Source organism: Gadus morhua, chromosome 14, assembly GCF_902167405.1.
Source record: "Gadus morhua chromosome 14, gadMor3.0, whole genome shotgun sequence".
In the NCBI taxonomy this organism is placed as follows: domain Eukaryota; kingdom Metazoa; phylum Chordata; class Actinopteri; order Gadiformes; family Gadidae; genus Gadus; species Gadus morhua.
Genome location: NC_044061.1, coordinates 4,129,242 through 4,154,443, shown reverse-complemented (window position 1 = coordinate 4,154,443; position 25,202 = coordinate 4,129,242). Strand labels below are relative to the sequence as shown.

The 25,202-nt window shown below is 50.3% G+C and overlaps 1 protein-coding gene across 5 annotated transcripts in view; it reads left to right on the top strand.

Moving 5' to 3' along the window:
- The window catches only part of LOC115559085 (C-myc promoter-binding protein), a 59,393-nt gene that overhangs the window by 8,287 nt on the left and 25,904 nt on the right, over positions 1–25,202 (top strand). For 3 of the 5 annotated variants that reach the window (XM_030377747.1, XM_030377749.1, XM_030377746.1), the window contains exons 2-14: positions 2,447–2,780; positions 5,429–5,675; positions 7,106–7,175; positions 8,612–8,781; positions 10,728–11,074; positions 11,817–11,883; positions 12,748–12,806; positions 13,290–13,434; positions 14,284–14,459; positions 15,282–15,382; positions 16,711–16,926; positions 20,015–20,160; positions 21,375–21,413. In XM_030377747.1, the coding sequence (XP_030233607.1) occupies positions 2,470–2,780; positions 5,429–5,675; positions 7,106–7,175; positions 8,612–8,781; positions 10,728–11,074; positions 11,817–11,883; positions 12,748–12,806; positions 13,290–13,434; positions 14,284–14,459; positions 15,282–15,382; positions 16,711–16,926; positions 20,015–20,160; positions 21,375–21,413 (2,094 nt within the window). In that variant the 5' untranslated portion in view covers positions 2,447–2,469. The remainder of the gene's footprint in view (positions 1–2,446; positions 2,781–5,428; positions 5,676–7,105; positions 7,176–8,611; positions 8,782–10,727; positions 11,075–11,816; positions 11,884–12,747; positions 12,807–13,289; positions 13,435–14,283; positions 14,460–15,281; positions 15,383–16,710; positions 16,927–20,014; positions 20,161–21,374; positions 21,414–25,202) is intronic. The other 2 variants (XM_030377750.1, XM_030377748.1) reach the window with 1 other exon arrangement.

Below are 25,202 nucleotides of genomic sequence, written 5' to 3'. Positions count from 1 at the left end.
AGAAAAAGCGGCGTGGCTACATGTGTTTACAATCTGAATGCTAGTGCTCAAATGCTCTTGGAACCAGCGTTTTCTCAGCAGCTGTCAATAGTTGGAAGCAGGAGCCAAAGGCGGCGCCATCAATCCCACCACCTCCATCGGGTATATGCTTGGCTCGCTAACCCGGCAATGATGGTCTTGTTAAAACCCATAAAGTTAACACTGCAATGGGTGAATACCCCATTCTGGCCTGATGCAATATCAATGATTGAAGCCGGTCGATTGTGAATGGTAGCAACAGCAGGAGAGCCAATTCTTTGCATTTTTACTGTTCACTACAGTCGTTAGACAGTGGGGCGTTATTTGTCTTAACGTAAATAGTAGTCTATTGGTAATGAACCCTTAGCATAACACAATTAGCTCTGGTTATAGGTGGACCCAGGAAAGCATATTATGTTACAAAGCCTGCAGTGGCTTATTGATATCCATTGCATCAATCCCAGAGCTAAGACATTTCAGCATGCTAATACACCCACATAATTAGTCCCCTCGGACCACACCCTCTTACGCCATGCGCTTGGAATCACAAGAGCCGGTCTTGTGGGCAAAAGTCACATAATATCGGAATAAAACCAACAAACCCTAAGATTAGAAAATCTGGTTGCAATAAAACCACCCTCTCAAAAGACAACACAAAGCAATGGAAGTAGAGGTTCCCAGTGTAAGCCAATGCCGTCACGCCCCGTCTGCAAAATTGCTAAAGATTTCCCGTTTCCAGGAAAGGTACGGCGCTCTGTATACAAAGTGTGTTCTTACACATGGCTGCCCCCCTAGGGTACGGCATGCATGGTTCTGATCCATTTATAACTTCCAGTTTCCACATATGCCTCCAGTTTCCCCCACATGCTCTGCAGGTAGGTTGCATAACACCCATCACCCAGACTCGTTTCTTCGGTACATTTACCTTTACATTCAGGGCATGTAGCGGACGCTTTTATCCAAAGAGACTTGCAATAAGTACATTTGTCAGAAGAAAGAGAACTGATATATTGCATACTGTACAGTAAGGGATGTTCACAGAAACAAGCCAAGCACTAACCATCACTAGGTTTACCCATTCCCTGTATACAACAAAGATAGCTAGGATAAGATGCAACACAATGCTAAGGACTATTTTTAAGAAGTTCTGTAAATGAAACGGGGCTGCTGAGTGTGCTGTTGCATGGCGCAACATCAGAGACCCTTGTAGTAATGCACTGCAGACTACTTCTCTCTCTTTTGCATTAGAGTGATGTAACTCGCACCCAATGAACTTTGTATTTGATATGAATGTGTACCTGCGAGGTGTAGACTGTATTTGTGACGATAAAGTTATATATATAGTTTTGTTTTCCGCAAACGTGTTCGTCAATATCTCAGCTTATACCTCAGCTTATATAATATAATAAGCTGAGCTACAAAGGATTGTTCGTTTGGTTGTTTTACATTCGGACTCTGCTGGCTTTATGGTGGTTTCCTCTGACGGATGTCGGGTACTGAATGCGTTTCTAGTTGGCTCTTTCTACCTGGAACCAATCCAGAGGCTCTCAAAGGAAGCTTGGGCTTTTGTTAGAACGTTGGGGTTAAAACAAAGTTCTCGTTGAAGGTTTCATTTGTCACACGCTCGACAGTGAGAAGGGGATCTCTGTTTGGTGGATTGGTTTGTCATCTATGAAAGTCACTCCATGGTTAGTCAAGCTGTTGCCCTTTTGATACCAGTGGAGCAACAGACCATAATAATGCTTGGTTCCGGTGGGTGTCAAGTCCACGTACATTGTTGAAGTCTTTGGCTGAATTGACTCAGGGTGTTCTACCTACCCTGACTTCATGTACAAAATTACTTTGTGACCTTTCCTTTGAAAGAAGTTTCTTGACTTCTTGAATCAAAGATGTATGCCACATAAAAGCTCCAACAACCCTACTTATCATATTATTCTCTCCTTGCATGATGGCTGGCATCTAGTCCTTTATCAATGATTGCCAACTTTCCTGGCAGTTACCTAAATGGCCCCAAAATGTGATTAACAGAAGTGAGTTTGATAATGTATTATGTTTTACGGGGGCCAGCTTGGCCCAGAAACGAGAATATTCTAACGAGCAGCACTCTCCCTATCCTCCTCTCCTCCTCCCCCCTCTCTCCTCTCCTCCTCTCCCCCTCTTCTCCTCCTCTCCTCCCCCTTCTCCTCTCCAACCCCCCTCCTCTCCCTCTCCTCTCCCCCTCTCTCCTCTCCTCCCCCCGCTCCTCCCCTCCCCTCTCTTCCCTCTCCTCCTCCTCCTCCTCCTCCTCCTCCTCCTCCTCTCCCTCTCCTCTCCCCCTCTCTTCTCTCCTCCCTCCCCTCCTCCCCCTCCCCTCTATCCTTTCCCCTCTCTTCCCTCTCCCTCTCCTCTCCCTCTCCTCTCCCTCTCCCCTCTCCTCTCCCCCCTCCAGGCGTCGGGCGGGGATGGGACAGGATGATGGAGGACAAAGGCCCCCGTGTTGCCGACTACTTCGTCGTGGCCGGTCTGACCGACTCGTCCACGCCGCTGGAGCAGGAGCTCCGCTTCGACGACGCCTGCCACAAGACGGCCAAGGCCCGGGCGCCCATCACGGACGTGGCGGTGGTGGTGCGCTCCCTCGGTGAGGAGGTGCCGGCGGGCTTCGCCTGCGTGGAGACCACGCCCACGGGGCTCTCGGCCGACCTGAACAGCGGCGGCATCATGGCGCCGCAGATCTTCCTCTGCTACCGGCGAGGCCGCGACAAACCGCCGCTCACCGACCTGGGGTGAGGGAGCCCTCGCTCGGACCCGTGCCCCCGTCTGTTTGTTTGTTTGTTTGTCGGATAAATGTAAACAGACTGCATTTATACAGTGCTATTCTAACCAGCGGCCGCTCAAAGCGCTTCGCAACACTGCCTCACATTCACCCGTTCATGCACACGTTCACACACCGGCGGCGGAGTCAGCCACGCAGGGCGACAGCCAGCTCGTCTGGAGCAGTCAGGGAGAGGTGCCTTGCTCAGGGACGCCTCGACACTGGGGGGGGGGGGGGTGGAGCCGGGGATCGAACTAGCAACCTTCCGGTTCCCAGCCAACCCTGCTCCGACTCCTGAGCCACGTGCCGCCAAGAGGTCAAGTGAAACGATGACGCCGCACGCACGGTGCTCTGAGGTACGGTTACATCTGATGACTGACCCCGAGGCCTCGTGAACGGAGAAGGGGTCTGAAGGAGAAGGGGAAAGCCCCTGGGGGTTATGTTGGGACCCCACCCTACGTAGGCAGGGGTGATGGGCATCAGAAGATGGTGAGGTGCCAGGGTACCCCCAGCATAGAACTGACCCGCTCAATAGCGAGAGCATGGTGCAGGGGGAAAATCAACGTTTGTTTCCTTGTCATCATCCTTGAGAAATGTGCATTCACAGCATTTGAGACGTCATACTTTAACCTAAGGAGCTTTGGCATACGTTTCCATACTAGTCCCCTCAGTACAAATTCATACAGACCGGTAAAGAGGGCCAACCCTGTCAACTGTCAGATATAATACAGTATAATTCACGTGGATCATTTCCCAGCATTCACTAGCAGACAGCCGTATTGTCCAGGAAGGTAAGTGAGAAGTGGGTGTGGCTCCTGGCCCAGCCGCCCCGGTCCTTTGAGCCAAGAGTCACACTTCACCGTGTTCTCACATCGGCGGAGACGTGCCTCTGAAAGGCTTTTCAAACGGGGAAGCTGAAACCCAAATCATGCCGTTTCAGCGTTCGCATTAACAGCGCCGGATAGACTGTCGGGTGCTTTTCTGCGATGGTGGTGTATTACCCTTTTTTCTTTGGACCCGATGCATTCTGGGCTATTTGTCAACACGCTTCCACTCCTGGCTGAGCCAAGCAGGTGCAGACAGGGCTAAGTGCTGTCGACTAGTCTCTGACGCTGCAGACTACTGCAATGCTAATCTATGGCTTCACACTGGAGGCTGAAGTGAGACACACTTAGCCACCATTATCTGCTGATAATCCAGAGTGGGCCATGTACCCCAGATACAGATAAAGGCTTAGCGCAGACCAGTGTTCCATGCACATTCAACCGTTTTCTTGGCTGTGTTTTGTCATCATCCGAGAGCCTTTTGTTTGCGTTTCGCCTTTTGTTTTTCTATAGTCACCATCTGCCCTGGTTCCATTAAGACTAACGACATAATTTGGCGAATCACTGGTCTGCTCGGCTATCTGGCTTTTAAATAATTAAGTGAAACTATGATATGCCTGGCCATTTCCGCTACACTCATGATGAGTAAAATATATTATACTAACAATGGTGGAAAGGCGTGTGTGCGTGCGTGCGTGCGTGCGAGAGAGAGAGAGATAGAGAGAAAGGGGCCAGTTTCAAACTACTATCCGTTGATGTAGGTCAGTGTGCAATGTAAACACTAGACCGTTATTCTGACGCTGTAGGAGGGGTTGGATAGCTCCATATCGGTTCAAACTAAAGATCAGGGCCACTAGTTATTTTGACATGCTTCTAGAATGTATAAGAAGTCATGACACCTGCATAAGCAATAATCATCCACTAAGGATTAAGCACAGAGTAAAACACTGTCAAAACATCTTGGAACACTATGTCTAGACAATTTTTTATCATCCATTTAAAGGGCAGCAAAGACCTTGTATTTTAATATTTTGTCTATTCTCTGCCATTCACCGTCTCGTCTTGGGAATGCTGAGCCGCGCCACTTAAAATTCCACCTGTGCGCCGTCTGTGTGCCGGTTGATTGCCTCGCCGTTACCGCTGCCTGAGAACATGACTGGTGCGGTCAGGAGCAGGGTACCAAACCACATTCTGCCGTCTCCTAACAGCCGCGTAGAAAGCCTGGAGAAGCCCCCGTTTCAGACCATGACCATCGCGTCAGGACGGAGTGTGCAGAGTGGCCGAGCGAACTATACCTTTTATTCGATCCCCAGCTCCTCCTAGCTGAGTGTCGAGGTGTCCCTGAGCAAGACACTTAACCCTAACTGCTCCTGACGAGCTGGCTGTCGCCTTGCACGGTTGACTCTGCCGACGGTGTGTCAATGTGTGTATTAACCGATGTATGTCACTTTGGATAAAAGCGTCTTCTAAATGCCCTAATTGTAATTGTAATTATCGCTTATTCTAAGTTACGGTGGTCATCGACCGATCCGCCAATCGGGCCGATGAGGATTAGCATCAAATAAATGTTTGTATCATGAGTATCGAAAACATGTACGTATCCTTTAAGTATCAATACATGTTCGTATCATATGAGTATTTAGCCCCTGTTTGTGTCGCGGTCATACTGAGACGTGTGTGTGTGTGTGTGTGTGTGTGTGTGTGTGTGTGTGTGTGTGTGTGTGTGTGTGTGTGTGTGTGTGTGTGTGTGTGTGTGTGTGTGTGTGTGTGTGTGTGTGTGTGTGTGTGTGTCCAGGGTGCTGTACGAGTGGAAGGAGCGGCTGAAGCCGGGCTGCCACCTCATCCAGACCACGCCCTACGGCCGGCCGGCCAACATCAGCAGCACCTCGTCGCAGCGCATCTACGTCACGTACCGCCGCGCCACCGACGGCCAGCCGCACGCCGCCCTGGCCGTCACCGACATCTGCATCATCGTGCCGGCCAAGGGCGAGACGCCGCCGCACACCTTCTGCAGGGTGGACAAGAACCTCAACAGCAGCATGGTGAGCGCTCGCACCTCCGGAACGGACCCCGGGGTCGAAGGGGTTTCACGAGCGAGGCGCACTTGACTGAGCGTCTGGCGGCTCCGGAGGTAGAGCAGGGTTGGTCGGTAACCGGAAGGTTGCTAGTTCGAATCCCCAACTCCTCCCAGCTGTGAGTGAGTGTCGAGGTGTCCCTGAGCGAGACGCCTCACCCTGACTGCTCCTCCCTACGAGCTGGCTGTCGCCTTGTACGGCTGACACCGCAGTCGGTGTGTGAATGTGAGCATGAACGGGTGACTGTTAGGCAATGTGGTAAAGCGCTTTGAGTGGCCGATGGTTAGAAAAGCACGTCATAAATGCAGTCCGTTTACTGAAATCACGGTTGTTAGGGTGTCTTGCTCAGGGACACCTCGATTCTCAGCAAGGAGGAGCCAGGGATCGAAGTAGCAACCCTCTTCAGATTGAACTTCACATGTTTTCTTCATTAATTGAACGGTAATTGTGGACACTTTTTGTCCCGGGTAGGCTCCCGTCGCCCGGGTTGTTATCAAACTCCCCCCTATTTGTTGCTGTGGCGGCTTTTGGGTTTCTATAACTGAACTACTACTTCAGTTTTTATCAGGAAAAGCAGCAGAGTCAGCTGTCCCTCCACGCCGGTGTGCTAGACCTTCACATCCCCAATCCCCTACACAGCCCTTTAGTCAACCGCCATAACAGGCTGTTCTGAACCTTATATGGACCTTATCCTCCACATGAGACCAACACGAACGCGCACGCACACATGCACGCACGCACACATGCACGCACGCACTCACAGTTACTGAGGGACCAGCCAAGTCATTGTTGTGCCTGCTTTGGTCTGTTTTCACCATTTTCTGGAACCCGCCATGCGTGTCCGTGTCCCATGTTTCCGCACGCCCACGTGCACAGATGTCTCGGTGCTGCGTGTGGCTCTCAAACTCGGGGTGAGCGGGGAGTGAGAAAACAACTTAAGTGAACCCAGCGGGAGAAAGGCTGAGACTTCTGGGAACCTACTGAGGGCAGTTAAGCTTGGATGACATGCGTTTGAGTATTGTTATAGGTGTTGAGTCACTTTGCATGTGAACCGTTGTGGGAAAGTAGACTTCTTGTGGAGATCAGGGCCTGCCTCCAAATGTGAGCAACAAACAGATGACATTTGTTCTGACTGCAACTAACCTCGACCTCCACTAGGTTAAAAACACGTCGAAACTAGTTTAGTAATCTGAAATTCTTCTGTCAAGGCATGGTACTACCTAAATTATGGGACATTTTAAGTCTTTAAATAATGTCTTGTTGGACGATCAAGGCCAAATATCCAATTTCCATTATTTTTACAGCGAATTCGTCATGTCATGTGTGCGTATAATGCCTGATATACATTTGTTTCTAATTTTTATTCTAATTCCTGGTCTACCTGTCTTTTCCCTCAGTGGGGATCCGCTGTATATCTGTGTTACAAGAAATCAGTCGCAAAGACCAACATGATCGCCTACAAAGCAGGTGAGCAACCAAACAAACCCTGTGTCATTATGAATCATCGATACATCAGGCAGAGAAGAAGAGTATTGTGACCGATCCTCCAGAGAGGTGAGGTGGGCGAGATAGCTTTCCCGAACGTGAATCATCTGAGCTGTGTCTAAATTGATGTGCGGATTATGGGATTATGGGAGACTGATTCAAAGATTTGCTGGGGTGACGAGGACAAGAATTATAAATACTGATTAACTGTCTTTAATGGACCATTGTAGAGCCCCTTCAACGTTTTACAGTTTGTAGCGGATGTTCATTTTGACATATCTGTGTGAATGCAAGGTGAACTGCATTGTCATGTTCTCTCACAAGGCTCTTTTCTAATTCCCTGGATTACAATGGGAAGTAAACTGGGTGGTATTATCTGTATTTACTGGAACGTAAACACCAATTAATGACGTCTGTAATCACAAGATAGATTTAGCATATTAGCAGCTAATTTATGTTTTACAGCACAATTATATTGTCTCGGCTAAACAAAAGGGTTCGTTGGTTTAGCAGACAAAAGGCAGCCTTTGTGTGGTCCTGTCCTGTGCCTGTAGTGGTGAGGAAAAGGTGCTTTCAAAGGTCTCAGCAATGCACTAGCAATGCGAGGGGACCCTCTGCTAGCCCGGAGCCGCCGCGAGCGCAGGCGTGCTGAAGCGTGCTAAAGGTGTCACCCTCGGAGCTTCGAGATAAGCTTGTGTGCTCCGCTAAGCTCTCTTCCCAAAAGAGACGAAGGCTGGCCAAGTATTTAATACTCAATAGATACAAACGCGTCTGAAATACTAATTCAATAAGAATGTGTATTTGATACTAATAGGATACAAACATGTATTTGATACACATTTGATCCGAACATGTATTTGATACTTATAGGATATGAACATGTATTTGATACTTCCAGGATACGAACATGTATTTGATGCTCAAATGATACAAACATGTATTTTATACTCATACGATACCTATGTATCTATCTTTCACTCTTAGTTTTCAACCCGACCCAAAACAAAGCAGACCTCCATTTTAGCTAAACCGCTCCCAGAATCAAGCAAGTGTGGCGATCAATGCAGAGACGTGTGATTCTGTCTTTGTGCCTTATCACAAAGATCCATTCCCCAGCGCTAAAACGACCCACCAGCTATTGTATTCAACAAAGACAGGCAAACACAATGCTACTTCTAGTACGGCATCGGCCAAACCGCCGTTGAGCTAATCGTCATTGCTGTGATTACGACGAACGAATCTCACCGGTCTCCGTCCTACAACACCAAACGGACAGGGACGTATCGTGTGGCCACATCTGCCCTGGACATGCTGATCACAGCGGAGAGGGGGGGGGGGGGGGGGGGGGGGGGGGTTGCACTTTGGAACCTGAGCCTCTGAAGAGTGAGTCAACGCCGGTGTCTTTGTGTCCGGTCCAGGTTTGTTCAGCCGGTACCCGGAGGAAGACTACGAGTCCTTCCCTCTGCCAGAGTCGGTGCCCCTCTTCTGCCTGCCCATGGGGGCCACGATGGAGTGCTGGCCCGCCCACACCAAGTACTCCATGCCCGTCTTCTCCACGTTTGTGCTGACCGGCGCATCCGGAGAGAAGGTCGGCACCCATGAACACACAGACTCTCTCTCTCGCTCTCTCTCTCTCGCTCTCGCTCTCGCTCTCGCTCTCTCTCGCTCTCTCTCGCTCTCTCTCCCTCTCAAACAGACACTCTTTCTCGCTCATCCCATCGCTCCATCCACACACGGTTTCCCCAGCAGCATGACACGTCACCAGACACCATAAGGTACAGGCCGTGCCAGTCTGTTGTGACTTACAGTGGATAACTGTCACCTAACGATAACACAGGTCACACACACACAAACACAGACACACACACACAAACACACACACACAAAGGTAGTCTACAATCTACTGTTACTCTCAGTATCTCAACAGTATTCATTGCACACACACACACACACACACACTCACACTCACACTCACACACACACACACACACACACACACACACACACACACACCAAGGTGTGATCTTGATGACTGCCTGGATCTTGGAGCCTAGGGCCTGCTCTAATCCCTTCACTTCAGTGCTAAGCCCTCCAGTCAGCCTCAGCAGGCCGGCAGGATATTCACCTCCACCAGGGGACAAACTGCTGAATGGCGGGCTACCCATATTGCCTGTGCACCTTTCCCTTCTTTCATGTCGTTTCTATCGCTTTGTTCATCCTCCAAGTCCGTGCTTTTCTCTCCCCTTCTTTCAGGTCGTGTGTGTGTGTGTGTGTGTGTGTGTGTCTGTATAGCTGTGTGTGTCCCGCTGTGTACACAAGCAAAGGAGCATGCCAGGGGTCTGTTGTGTTTGGAAAGGCTGTAGCAGTTGCAGTGAGGTTCATATTGCTGAGAGTGTGTGTGTGTGTGTGTGTGTGTGTGTGCGCAGTAAGCTGACCTGTGTTTTCCTGACCAAGGTCAATGCACGAGTCAGTGGGTCCCTGCCAGTCTGCATAGGACTGCACAGATGCCAAAAACACACACACACACACACACACACACACACACACACACACACACACACACACACACACACACACACACACACACACACACACACACACACACACACACACACACACGCGAGCGGGCAGACGTAAGCACACACACACACGCACGCGCAGACGTAAGCACACAGTGATGATCAGAGGTTGATACAGTTCATTCACCCGTGTTCCAGGTACCTTCCCATGAGTCGTGCTCGTGGAAACACAAGTGACCGAGGTCGAGTGTCCGGCCGTGCGGGGAGCGCGGCCCGCCGAGGCTCTGATTGCCTTACTATTGCGAAAGGTCTCCTGTTTCGCGGAAAGCGGCGGGATCTAATGGTCCCGATTCAGGCCCCCAGGTGCTGCACGCTCGGATTAAAATCTAGTGAGGGTGACGTACGAGATGGGAACGTTTGCTCTGTGTTGTTCCCAGAGCGCGGCGATGGTCCTGGTTCAGACAGACCGTGTGAGAATGCACCGTCAACTGTTTATAGTTTGCACTGGCGATGCTTCAGCAGCCTGGCATCGCCAGACGAACCGCAAACGGCAATTAGTCTGAAACCTCTCCGATCGTTTTCGGTCAACGACGGGCACAAACCAAAATACCTCTGGACGTAATTGGATAGGCCTACAACCAATCATAGCAATGTTCCCAACAAACGGGAATAGTAGACATCTTTCTTCGCAACAAAAGCTTTAGCTTTAAGTGCAGTCGTTTCTTCTTCTTTTAGTGAAACTATACAGTCCAGTTTGTTGAATACTTTCTCGGTTAGAGAAATCAAAAGACCGTTCTACATCAGTGGCAGTGGCAGCCATCTTTGTTTTTGTAAAAGAATACACCCCCAAGCCGGGACCCTGACCCCCTCCCTGCTCCCCTTCTAGATGTCTAGCTCAGCGACACTCGACAGACCGGCCTCGAACCAGCAACCTTCCGGCTAAAGCCCGCTCTACCTCCAGAGCTGAGGCGACCGCGCTCAACCCATTCTTCTGCTGTGCCCCCTCCGTCTCCAGGTCTACGGCGCCGCCATCCAGTTCTACGAGCCCTACCCCGAGGAGTGTCTTACCGACCAGCAGCACTCCCAGCTGGGCCTGCTGGCCCTGCGCCCGCCCCCCAAGCCCCCCGCGGACCCCGAGGGCCCGGACGCAGCGGGCCCCGAGGCCTCGCCGTCCACCACCGTCACCGCCACCGCCGCCACCGCCGCCACCACCACCACCACCGCCATCACCGCCGTCACGGTCCACACCAACAAGTGCATCTGCCTCCTCTCCCACTGGCCCTTCTTCGACGCCTTCCGCAAGTTCCTCACATTCCTGTACCGCTACTCCATCTCCGGGCCGCACGCCCTGCCCATCGAGAAGTGAGCCCCCCTCCGCTCTACAGCGTATAGATCTATAGATCTTATGCATTGTGTTTTGCACTTGCATGATTAAACTAGAGTCAGCAATAAGGGATTACACCTTTCAATAGAATCCCAGGAGGAATACTTACACTTGAGCGAGGACGACATGCTGTCTAGTTCTTGAAGTGTTTATGTTTTTGTAGTTATTCCTCCTTTCAGTAGAATAAGACAATGGACTCTCACACTTAAAGCCAAGCCAACATGTTGTTTGGATCTTAAAGTGCTACGCCAACATGTTTGTGTGTTTGAGCCTCAGTCGTTTTTCCACCTTTCAGTACAATAACAAGATGAGTTCTCTGACTCAGAGGGAAGCCAACATCTTTGTCAGATCTTAAAGTGTCAAGCCTCACTAGCTACACCACTTTTCAGTAGAATAACAAGACGAGTTCTCTCACTTAAAGCGAGGCCGACGTGTCTGTTAGATCTTAAAGTGTGTCTGCCTCTGTGTGCTGGCAATTAAAATGGCTGTAGGATGGGGGGGGGGGGGGGGAGTGGGAGTGGCTCGTCAGAGACGGTGGGCTGTAGTCTGGGGGTCCGGTGTGGAGCAGGATGTCCATTCCGCCGGTGGTTTACTGCAGCTCGTAACTCTGAGGCCGTCTGAAGGGGGGGGGGAGGAAGAAGTGTGTGTGATCGATGGGGACCACCGCCCGGGTCCGGATATGTTCTGCCTCACGTAGCTCTAATCCCTCTCCCTCCACAGACACATCTCCCACTTCATGCACAAAGTCCCCTTCCCGTCCTCCCAGCGGCCACGCATCCTGGTGCAGGTGAGTCCAAGGTCCCTCGCCGTTCGCCCGAGACCCAGAATCCCCAGAATCCCCAGAATACCCAGAATCCTCTAACACTGATTCCGGCGTCCGACTGCATTTCTGCGGCCGACCACAAGACCTAGAAAGAAACTAAAATGACAAACAATACGTATCACAAAATACACATCAAGTCACATCAGGTCTCCAGTCTGTCGTACCCTTTAACGTATAGCTTCGGTTTTTGTTGTTTCTTGATGCAGCCTCTTCTTATATTTACATTAAAATTGAGGGCATTTAGCAGACGCTTTTATCCAAGTACATTTGTATGTTGTTGAACAGAACAGACATTTGTGGTCAAAACTACAATAATATACAACATAGTCTACACATAAACACACAATATGTAACACATCGTCGTGGTCTCCAGTCTGTCGTACCCTTGGACTTGTACCTTTGGTTGTTGTCGTTTCTTGATGTTAGTTAGTTAGTTAGGTTCTTTAATGTCCCCAAGGGGAGAATTGTTTTCACACAGTCAAGTTGGTTTCAGGGCAGCATACATTTAAAAAGGCATGTAGCAACACTGTGTAGCACACGGATAACAAATAAACTCTCTCCCCACAGAAAAACGTCTAAAAACATATAGACCGCAGCAATCATGACATCCATCCATGACCCCCTACATGACAGATAACAAACCCTCCCACCACAGAAACACATGTAGACAGGAATAAACATGACATGGACTATATACAGTGATGAAAAACTCCATATTTTTGTTCAGTGCTATGACGGCTGAGGCGACAAAAAAAATGGGCTTTTCTCCACGCAGCCTCCCATTGGGACGTTCACTGGAACTCGTCTCCTTTCCTTCCCTCTCCCCAGCTCTCTCCTCACGACAGCATGATGCTGAGCCAGCCCGTCTCCTCGCCGCTCCCGCTGAGGTACTCGCCGCTTCCTGCTGGGCTCCGCCCGCTCCTCTGGTCACCGTTTACCGTCTGGTCGTTCAACGGACGCTTGCGTCCAAAGCCGTTGACAGTCTCTGTTCACACGCTGTGCCGTCAGGCAGCTAATTCCTTAATCAGATCACTCAGGGACGCTGGCAGAAGGTCTGGGGTTTGAATTAGAGTCAAACACCTTCCCTGCTTCACTATCATTTATATTTGTTTACATTACATTACAGTACATTTGTCCGAAGAAATAGAAACAACAATATATCGCTGTCGGTACAGTAAGGACGTTCATAGAACCAAGTGCCTACAATCGCTAGGTTAACCCATTCCCCGTATGCAACAAAGATAGCTAAGTAATGAACGATGCTGAGTGCTATCTTTAGGTACCAGGACGTACAGCATTAACATTAAGTGCCGTCGACTTTATCAAGCCCCGATGCATGTCCTTAAAAGGCTTCTTCCTGTGTGTGGCAGCGGGGGCCGGTTCTCCACGCTGCTGCAGAACCTGGGGCCGGAGAACGCCGTGACCCTGCTGGTGTTCGCCGTGACGGAGCATAAGATCCTGGTTCACTCGCTGCGCCCCGCCGTGGTGACCAGCGTCACCGAGGCCCTGGTGTCGGTGAGTTCCCCTCGTCAACGCGCCACGCCCTCCGTAGATCACCGCCGATGGTGGTCCGGGCCCAGACCAATCAGTGCCCTCCGTTTGGAGCCGTATGGAACTGTGCAATGGATTAACATTTAGAGCATGACGCTTTTGTCCAAAGCGACTAAAAACGGTTCATGCACCCCTAATCAATCAATCAATCAATCAATCAATCAATCAATCAATCAATCAATCCTTTATTTAACCAGGTAGAAATTCATTGAGATTGAGATCTCTTTTAAGAGAATGACCTGGCCAAGAAACACACCGACGGGGGAGTCGACCGTGCATGGCGACAGCCAGCTCGTCGGGAGCGGTCAGGGTGAGGTGTCCTGCTCAGGGACACCTCGACGCTCAGCGAGGAGGAGCCGGGGATTGAACCCGAAGTCAACGCGCTCTACCTCCTGAGCTAGGCCGACCCCTCTCACCCTTTCTTCTGCTGTACTCTCTCCCCTCTCCTCCTTCCCCTCCCCTCTCTTCCCTCTCCTGTACTCTCTCCCCTCTCCTCCTTCCCCTCCCCTCTCTTCCCTCTCCTGTACTCTCTCCCCTCTCCTCCCCTCGCCTCCCTCTCCTCCCCTCTCTTCCCTCTCCTCCCCTCCCTCCCCTCTCCTCCATCCCTCCCCTCTCCTCCCCTCCCTCCCCTCTCCTCCTGTTCCTCCCCTCTCTTCCCTCTCTTCTCCTCCCTCCCCTCCCCTCTCCTCTCCTCCCTCTCCTCCCCACCCTCCCTCCCCTCCCCTCCTCTTCCTCCCCTCTCTTCCCTCCCCTCCTCTTCCTCCCCTCTCTTCCCTCCCCTCCCTCCCCTCGCCCCCCCTCCTCACCCTGCAGATGATCTTCCCGTTCCACTGGGCGTGCCCGTACATCCCCCTGTGCCCGCTGGCGCTGGCCGACGTGCTGAGCGCGCCCTGCCCCTTCATCGTGGGCGTGGACTCCCGCTACTTCGACCTCTACGACCCGCCGCCCGACGTCAGCTGTGTGGACCTGGACACCAACACCATATTCCAGTGAGAGCACACACACACACACACACACACACACACACACGCACACACGCACATATGCACACGCATGCACATCCGCACACATCCGCACACACACACGCACATCCGCACACACACACATATGTGCACATTTGGGCACACGCACGCACTAGTTTATAACTGCTTACGCACACTCACACACATACATACTCACACACATACATACTCACACACGTACATACACACACTCGCACCAGCAAGCATGCATGCACACGTACATACATTCACACACAGACATACACGCCATACGCTCCTGGTTATGGTTGGTGATCAGCTAGCATGTCAACTAGCCCCAATCTCCCCTCTAATCCCATGGAGATGCGAACGGCCCGCTAACAGTTAAACATCCCCCTGGTCGGTCCTTGGCTGACCGCAGGCGGGCGGGTCGACGCTGGTCACCCGTGGGATTGCGCCGCGTTAGCACCTCTCTTGTTTTTACCCTCACCGCAGCACCGCAAACTGCTGAGCGCCAGCTTTCCGAGACGAGGGCCCGTTTCTCAGAGTCTGGGAGCAAACGGTTGTTTGGGTAACGTGTCAGACGTGTTCCCCCGAACACGAACGGCCCCGGCGTTGACTCTGTCTCTGGGTCAGCCCGAGTGCGTCGAGGCCCCCCCCCCCCCCCCCCCCCCCCCGCGCGTTCGAATCCCTGGGGCCGGCCTGTGAGGGTGGTCCTGACAGCCCCGGTCTGGTCCCTGTTGGTTCTGTTGCTGTTGGCCCCCCCACCGACACCCCCTGATCCCCCCACCTCTGGAGCTCACTGGCGTCCCCTCTGTTTTCTTGTTCCAGTAACGAAGACAAGCGGGCCCTCACGTGGAAGATCCTGCCAAAGAAAGCCTGCAAGAACCTGATGAATGTGCTGAGCAACCTGCATCAGCAGCTGGTCGAGGGTGAGTACGGAACGAACCGTCGGTTTGTCTGTTTTGGACGACCTAACCTCCACACAGGTCAGAAGGTCTTGGGCTTATATCTTTCCACTTGTTTTTACATTTATATTTTAAGCAGAAGCTTTTATCCAAAACGACTTCCACCCGTTCATAGACACATTCACACACTGACTGCTGAGTCAACCGTTCAGGGCGACAGCCAGCTCGTCGGGAGCAGTCAGGGTGAGGCGTCTTGCTCAGGGACACCTCGACACTCCCGGGGAGCGAACTAGCAACTTTCTGGTTACAAGTCAACCGGCTCTACGTCCTGAGCTAAGCCGACCCTAGTTTTTCTGGTGGTCGGTCTGATGTGTTTGCCTTACGTTCAAACGATCGTGTGTTGAGATGTAAACGACATTCAGGAGTTGGGTGACCTGGCTGTTGTATCTCTGCACACTGTAATGGGGTTGAAAGGAATGCGTCGGACCATGGTAATCCTGTGTGATATCCTGCCTCCTCAACGTGTTCAGCCTTGTTGCCCGGGGATGATGTCACTTCCCCTGTTATTACTGCAGCTCTGCCGAGGAGACCATGACATCTTCTCAAGTTGAATGCTGGACTTTTTTGGTTCAGTGAAGTCGAAAATTCCCTTTCCCTACGAATAATGAATATAAACACATCCAACTAGAGCGGAAACGCTTGTGTCAAGGACGTTTTAACCAACGGGGCCTGGGACTGTTTGATACATTGCTTGTTTTTTAAGTTATGTTGAAAGTCTGGTTGACATCATTGTTTGCTTTGGCCCAGAATTCCTTAATCACATTTCAAACGTTGGAATATCTTTTGCTTTTGTTTGATATGTAAATTGTATTGTGTGGATAAACTTAATGACCGCGAAGCAAGCACTGAGTTGTAACAGCTGTTCACTCTGTGCGTGTGTGTGTGTGTGTGTGTGTGTGTGTGTGTGTGTGTGTGTGTGTGTGTGTGTGTGTGTGTGTGTGTGTGTGTGTGTGTGTGTGTGTGTGTGTGTGTGTGTGTGTGTGTGTGTGTGTGCTTGCGCTCTTGTGTATGTATGTGTGTTGTGTGTGTGTGCTTGCGATCTTGTGTGTGTGTGTGTGTATTGTTGTGTGTGTCCGTGTGCTCTTGTGTATGTGTGTGTGTGTTTGTGTCCGTGCGTGTCTGGTGTGTTTTGTGTGTGCGCTTGCATCCTTGCGTGTGTGTCTGTGTTCTGTGTGTGCTTGCCCTCTGGTGTGGGTGCGTGTGTCCTTCGCGTGCACGTCTGCGTGTCCGTGCGTGCGTGTGTGCGTGTGACGTGTACATGCATGGATGTGTCCCTGCGTGCGCGTGTGCAGGCCAGCAGCGTCCCGACGGGCTGCTGGAGCCCAGCCTGTCGGACTCGTCGGAGCTGAGCTGCGGGAAGACGCTGCACGCGCTGGAGCTGGAGATCCAGGAGGCCTTCCTGCGCTTCATGGCCGCCATCCTGAAGGGCTACCGCGCCTTCCTGCGGCCCATCACGCAGGCGCCGTCGGAGAAGGCCACGGACGCCAGCTCTCTCTTCGACCTGCAGGGTACGCTGCGGGGGGGGGTCGGGGAGCGAACACGTTTGACTTATGTTTGAATTCCTGCTGTCGGCACCCTTGTTCTCGCGGTTCAAACGCCAAGAAGCTGTTCTGAACTCGGCGGCTACGGGCTAGCGGCGGATGGGTCAGCGCCGCGGCGGCGTACGGGCTAGCGGCGGATGGGTTAGCGCGGCGGCGGCGTACGGGCTAGCGGTGGATGGGTTAGCGCGGAGTAATCAGCGAGCTGGAGCCTCATCCCTCTGTGCAGCTGGCCCTCCTGGAGGCCAGACGGCGTTGGTTCATACATGAGGCTTAATGTGTGTCTGCGTCCACATGCACAATGATAAGAGCGCAAGCACACACGCACGAGCACAAAGACAAACACACACACACACACACACACACACACACACAAGGGTGCGAGCATACACACTCACACAAGAGAGCACAAGCACACACACACACACACAAGCACACATTCACACAAGAGCGCATGCACACACACTCACACACATTCACACAAGCACACACACATTCACACAACAGCGCATGCACACACACGACACGCAAGAGCGCAAGCACACGCACACATAGACACAAAAGCGCAAGCACACACACGCAAGAGCGCAAGCACACACACACACGAGCGCAAGCACACAAAACCCACACAAGCACGCATACACGCACACACACACACACACACACACACACACACACACACACACACACACACACACACACACACACACACACACACACACACACACACACACACACACACACAAACACACAAACTTGCAAGCTGCTGAGGGTGTGCTCCCAGGGACGGTGGAGGACGACGGGGGCTGGGGGGGGGGCTCAAGGCTGTCTGCAGACGGGGGAGGTTGAGCTCACGGGCCCCTGGGGGGGCCCCCGGAGCCCTGCCTCTGGACCCCGGCCCCCGCAGCGGAGCGTAGCTCACATCTGAAACCAGTTGAGAGCGCCTCGTCTCCCTGGCTGGGCGGGGGGGGGGGGGGGGGGGGGGGGGGGGGGGGGGGGGGTGTTAAGTGGCGCTGATGCGGTGTAGCGCGGAGAGAGTCGGAGGACACTGACGGGTTCTCCCTGAGAAGCTGAATTAGGTCGGCTCTGAGGAGGCTCGCGCTGGATGGCGTGCGTGTTGAGGATTTACTTTTTTTATCTTGTTTATGTCCTATTAAGAATTTAACTGAATTATTGATTTGAAAAAATATTCAGATTTTCAGATCAGAGATTCTGTTTTTCTCGGTTTTTACGTTCCATTTTTTCCCGCATCCCGATCCATACGAAGGGAGAAGGCAATGTTTACCGCTCGTGTTTCAGCGCGTCTCACATCTGGTCCCATCTGGCTCGGTTTGAACTCACCAGCTGAGCTCTCAAGGAAACAAAACATGGTGTGATGCGTCCGCTGGGGCAATACCAAGCAGCGCACTCCACCAGCAAGGGAGAAAATGAACAAAACCATTATCCTCTTGCGCAATTGAATGGATTGCTGATATGTGAACTATGATGTAAATGAAGGCGGGTTTTGAAAGTGAATGTAGCCAAATGTGACCTTTAACCATGTTTTCCCAAACACATTTCCAAACCATCAGGCGACCTTATCCTCGAGCGTGTTTGACGTGTAAACAAAGGACAGTTGTTTTTGCGAAGGAACCAAATGTGCGAACATTTCATTCCCAACATCCTGGGACCTGGTTCATCCTGTTCCCCATCCCAGTGTTCCCAGTGCGCCTAGCGTCCGCTGGCTCCACGCAGCTGCATTCAGCAACACTCACGGACGCCGTCCACCATCTTGTTTACAAGCCCACAAAGATTGACCTTTTATGCTGACGACTTGACGGCGCGTGGCGCCCAGACGAAGAGAAATGTCAGATTTCTACACAGTTAATTGTTGCGGGGGGGATGGGGTGAAATGTTGAACTTTGAACATGCTAATTACTTCTGCAAATATTTTCGGTGTGGATTTACTGGTGTATTCAAAACAAGCAATTACGGGACATTCAGTTATTTATTTAGTTATTTACGAGTCATAGGGCACATTCAGACCTAATCAGGCATGGTGGAGAAAATACCAGTTGAGCCAATCATTTGAATGGGGGTAGCCCCTTTAAGCTGCGCCAGTGGGGGGGGGGGGGCAATCGTGTAAGCTGACGCAAACCAATTTTAACGACGTTAATTTTTTTATCGCGCGATTAACGTAAATTCATATTTGAAAAAAATAAAAACTTTTTTTTTGCCTCAAAACAAAGAAGCAGTAGCCTGACTGCTATATTCAAGGCAGTATGTTTGTATGTTCATCGTTTAATTGCACTACAGGCTTTTTTTTGTATCTTCCTGCTTTGATCAGTATATGCCAATGTTGTTATCAATAAAAAAACATTTGCACAAGGCAAGCCGATGCACTTCTCCATGTTCATAAGAGCATTAAAATGAGAAAAATTAATGGGACAAAGAAATTAAGGGATATTTAGTAGAGCTGTCAAGCGATTAAAATATTTAATCGTGATTAATCGCATTAATGTCATAGTTAACTCTAATTAATCGCGATTAATCGCAAATTCTTTTTCTATGCTAAATATCCCTTGATTTTTTTGTCCCATAATTCTTATCATTTGAATTCTCTTATCAACATGGTGAAGTGCATCGGCTTGCCTTGTGCAAATGATTTTTTATTGATAACAACATTGGCATATACACTGATCAAAACAGGACGATACAAAAAAAGAGCCTATAGTGCAATTAAACGACTGCTTTGAACAAATGTCATTTGAACATATCAGTCAGGCTACTGCTTCTTTGTTTTGAGCCAAAGAAAAAAAAAAAAAAAAGTTTTTTTTTTTTTTTTTTATAAAATAATTACGTTAATCGCGCGATAAAAAATTTAACGCCGTTAAATTTGGTTTGCGTTAACGCCGTTAATAACGCGTTTAACTGACAGCTCTAATATTTAGCATAGAAAAAAGATTTGCGATTAATCTGAGTTAACTATGACATTAATGCGATTAATCACGATTAAATATTTTAATCGCTTGACAGCCCTAGTTCTGACACTAAACCCAAACCCTGTGGGGTCCTGCAGGCTTCCTGCGCAGCCGGGACCGCTCCCACCAGAAGCTGTACTCCCTGATGACCAAGACCCAGATGTTCATCCGCTTCATCGAGGAGTGCTCCTTCGTCAGCGACAAGGACGCCAGCCTGGCCTTCTTCGACGACTGCGTGGACAAGGTGAGCCTCGGTCTGCGTTCTGCCCCCGACACGCACAGCATGTTCCAGTGAGACCCCAGCACACACGCGCACATCTGCACGCACACGCACGTCAGCGCACAGACGCACACACATACATGAGCACACGTACACACATGCAGTGCGCACGCATATCTGCACGCAAAAGCACACACGCACATCTGCACATACACGCGCACATCTGTACATACATGCGCACATCTGTACACACCTGCACATCTGCACACACACGCACGTCCGCACACCTACGTGCAAGCATACATAAGGACTAGTGCTGTCAAGCGATTAAAATATTTAATCGCGATTAATCGCATTAATGTCATAGTTAACTCACGATTATTTTTTTTCTATGCTAAATATCCCTTGATTTCTTTGTCCCATTAATTTTTCTCATTTTAATTATTTTGTCAACATGGAGAAGTGCATCGGCTTGCCTTGTGCGAATGTTTTTTTATTGATAACAACATTGCCATATACTGATCAAAACAGGACGATACAAAAAATTAGCCTATAGTGCAATTAAACGATGATCATACAAACATACTGCCTTGAACATAGCAGTCAGGCTACTGCTTCTTTGTTTTGAGCCAAAGAAAAAAAGAATACATTTTTGTAAAAAATGAATGGTTTGCGTCAACGCCGTTAATAACGCGTTTAACTGACGGCACTAAAAAGGACACATGCACATATGCGCCAGCCTCGCTCCCCTGTCGTCCAAATGGCTTTGTCCTTTTCTTTACCTTCTCATTTCCATTTTATACCCTATCATTTTGCAGCCACTACTCCATGATCCCTAGAACGTTTGTTAAAGGGGGGATATTATGTGAGTGGTGTGAGTGTGATAAGCCTTTACAAGCTATTTGACAATCTGCCTTTGGTGGCATGATATCAGCCCTTTCACTTGCAAACCAAGGTTTGTAGGTTTTTCTCAGAGATCTGTTATTCCCATATCTCTGGTCGCACCAGCAGCGTTTCCAACCCCCGCCTCCCTAGAGCTGGGCGAGGTCCATTGAGCATACCAGCAAAAACACTGAAGCCGTATTAAGCTGGAGCACCGGACGAGATCGCTGATGTCTCCATAGATAAGTCCCCTCACTGTGTCTTAATCAGTGTTCAAATTGATCACGTTTCTCTCCAACTCTCTCTCTCTCTGCCTCCTGCTCCCTTTTCTCCGTTTCTGCCCGGCCTGCCATCAGCTCTACAACTCTGAGCGCAGTGCAGACAAAAGTGGCAAGGTAGGTCGCACACGCAGACACACACAGACATAGACACAGACATAGGCACAGACACACAGACACAGACTCGCATGCACGCACGCACGCACACAGACAAACACACACACACACACACACAAACACGTACACACACACACGTACACGCACACGCGCACGCACACAAAGACTGAGCTGTATGTGCACGTTGGCAAAACCCAAAAAACACGCTTCTGATGCTGAAACACACCCACACGCAGACACACACACACACACACACACACACACACTCCAAAATCACTGTTGACACATTGTTGTTTTCTGGGACAAGGATTTATTTGTTTGTTTGGACTACAGCCACGACAAGCAAATGAAGTGTGTTGTGTGAAAGACGATTTAGACGATTTAGACACTTATTGCATCCCGCTCTGTGCTCGAGTCCTACCCAGCATTGACAGATGCTCAGCATGCAAGGCTGAAACTCACGACTCGCCTCATCTGGTCCTCCATGCCCTCCTCCTCATATCACAGTGCTTTATTAGAGGTTATTAACTTTACATCTTCGTCAAATCTTCATTCCCCCTTCGGCAGCACTTTGGCCAGACACCGCTTGCACTTGGTTTAAAAGCTGTGTGCACACACTCACACACGCACATAAATATACACACTCACTTACTCATCCAGTCACACAAACACACACATACACACTCATACACACAGACCCGTACTCAGTCAGTCACTAAGACAAACACATACACACACTCACAGCCACACACACACACACACACACACACACACTCAGTGAGTCAGTCACACACACACACACACACACACACACACACACACACACACACACACACACACACACACACACACACACACACACACACACACACACCATTCTCCCATGATACCAGCTAGCCAGGGTTGCTTTTTCGGCTTCGGTGATTCTGTGAAGTGCTGATGTGGAGTTGGTCTTTTTCCGGAGATAACCCTCTTCAGCACCTCACCCCTCCGCCTCCCTCGACGAGGGTCTCGCGCGAATCCCCATCGTTGGGGTTTGTTTTGCCGAGAGGGATGAAGGTGTCGGTTACCTTGTCACAGCGCATTTGTGCCCCTCCTCGTCATGTGCGTCTGCGTCTCTCAGGAAGTGAGGCTGGCCCAGGATGACTTGGGTTTCCAAGTCACGGCTGCTGGCTCGTGATTAGTTACGCACTCTGTGGAATGGACCGGGATGACCTGCGTTGTGTCGCTGTGTGTGTGTGCGTGTGTCTGTGTGTGTGTGTGTGTGTGTGTGTGTGTGTGTGTGTGTGTGTGTGTATGTGTGTCCCTGTGTGCGTTTGTGTGTCTTCCCATTTGTGTGTGTGTGTGTGTGTGTTTGTGTATGTGGGTCCCTGTGTGCATGTGTGTGTCATCCCATTTGTGTGTGTGTGTGAGTGTGTGTCTCCCCATGTGTGTGTATGTGAGTGTGTCAGCCTTGCTAGCCCTGAGTATGACGACTTTGGCATCATTCCTAGTTCCTCTTAGGCCACATCACACTCGGTGTGTGGTCACATCGACGTCGCAGATTTCCAAATTGCTACGTTCGTCCCTATCGGAATCCTATAAATCTGCTTTGCTTGCGTTTTGGTCAGTGGGAAAGAAGAGATGGAAGGTTTATGAGCAGTCTGCCGATTAACGTGATGTTGGGTGTTCATGGTCAAGCAGCCAAGCAATACTTTCACACTTTCTACCACGAGCATTCCAGACATGCTGCGGGATAGCCCCTGCTGTGGCCCCTGTGCTTCCCTCTTCCATCTTAAGGCCATAGTATACTACCCTGTATACTTACGGATACAGGGTATACTACCCTGTATCCGTAATCTGACTCCGTAACTACGGAGACCCCTCGAGCATTTGCCATTCCTCGTCGGGATGACGGATACGCAATGCAATTCGCCGCCCGATCGATCTTACATGCTGACTGCTAACCATGTAAATAGTGTTGAGAATAAACTTCCAAAGGTTTTCAAATCTTATTTGGTGCTTTATTAGTCCTTAATGTGCAAGAGTAAACAATGTACAACGTAAATAAGGTGCAAAGTCAAACCGGTAAAAGTGATTCCGGAAATTATTTTGTTAAAGGACCAATCGCAGCCCTTGCCATCTCCGCCCGCCTCCGTACGCATCGACGGATAGTTAAAAAATATTGGATGTGCACGTAGAGCTACGGAGAGGGTCTCCGACAGGCTCTCCGTCGACGGAGAGGGATCTCCGTGTCTACGTACAGCAATTTACGGGGGTTTATAAATCCACCTTTAAGGCATCTGTTAAATAAGGGCCAGACGAGGAACTATTTATAATCAGGATCGGGCGAGGAAAACCTATTCCGTGGCCCGATTTCCAAGTCGGATGTTTTCAACATGCACTGTCTGCATTCACCCGTGCGCGACATTCCGGTGTGAATTCTAAGCAGTTTTCCGAACATGGTCCAGCGGTTTTCCTCCTGCTTTTCCTGTGCGGCTGTCGGAGGGGCCATTAATCCTCATGACGGTCTCTGCAGTGTGAGGGTGCTCACACTGTCACGGGCACACCTCCACATGCTCACACTGTCTCAGCGGGGAGGAACACACTTAACTCTGTTGGTCATCGTCACACGTGGGCGCACACAGGCACACAGATATAGAAAGGTAGTCTACAATTGATTGTCACTGTCAGTGTCTCAACTGTATTTATTGCAAACGCACGCACGCACGCACGCACGCACGCACACACACAGTCACACACAGTCACACACAGTCACACACACACACACACACACACACACACACACACACACACACACACACACACACACACACACACACACACACACAAAGGTAGTCCACAATCGACTGTTACTGTCAGTATCTCAACCGTATTTATTGCAAACACAGACAAAGACACACACACACACACACACACACACACACACACACACACACACACACACACACACACACACACACACACACACACACACACACACACTCGCCGAAAGCTCCGTGTCGGGCGCAGCTGAACTGAGTGTTCTTTCACACCAAAGGACAAACGGCTTCCCAAACAGAGGCGCGTTGTCTCGTTGTTCCGTGTTCATCGCCGGGGACGCCACAGAAGCCTCTTTTCTCTCATCCCCATTTTCCTCCTTTCAAAATAGAGAATAATGCATTGGCACTGTTGTTAATTTGAGTTTTAATACCTCTCCATTAAATGCCCAACAGCGCGATCCACCTCATAAAAACAGCAGACTCCATCAAAGAATAAGCAATCATGAATATAAGAGGAAGGCCATCAAGTTATTTTTATGAATTTTATTGCTCTAGGCAGAGATGCCACCACCAGACGCTACCCCATAAAACGAGGACTGTGAAAGCTGAATGTACCAGAGGGTGTGACCTTGAAGAGGTTTAGACTAGACCAGGACTGAGCTGAGGGGCAGGCAGCCAGACGGAGCACAACGTGCAGAGGTGCAGAGAGGTAGAATGGTGACCTAACAGGGAGTAAAAGGGAGACAGGCAGGGGAATCTAGGTTACCTGCTGTCGCTCTCCGTCCCGCACACTGATTAAGTCTCTCATCAAATCCCCCCTCTGCCTGCACGGGGGGGAGACGCAGTAGAGTACGTACGCGTGTCACCTGGAAACATAGCTACTCTGTGATGAGATGAGGAGGATGTGTAATGGCTTGATCATAGCAGTTCTAAGTGTGCTCAGGCTTCAGGCGGCACACTAAACCCAGCAGCAATGTTTATGCATATCGACGTTGTTTTTTAGTTGTGAATAATTGTCAGATTATGT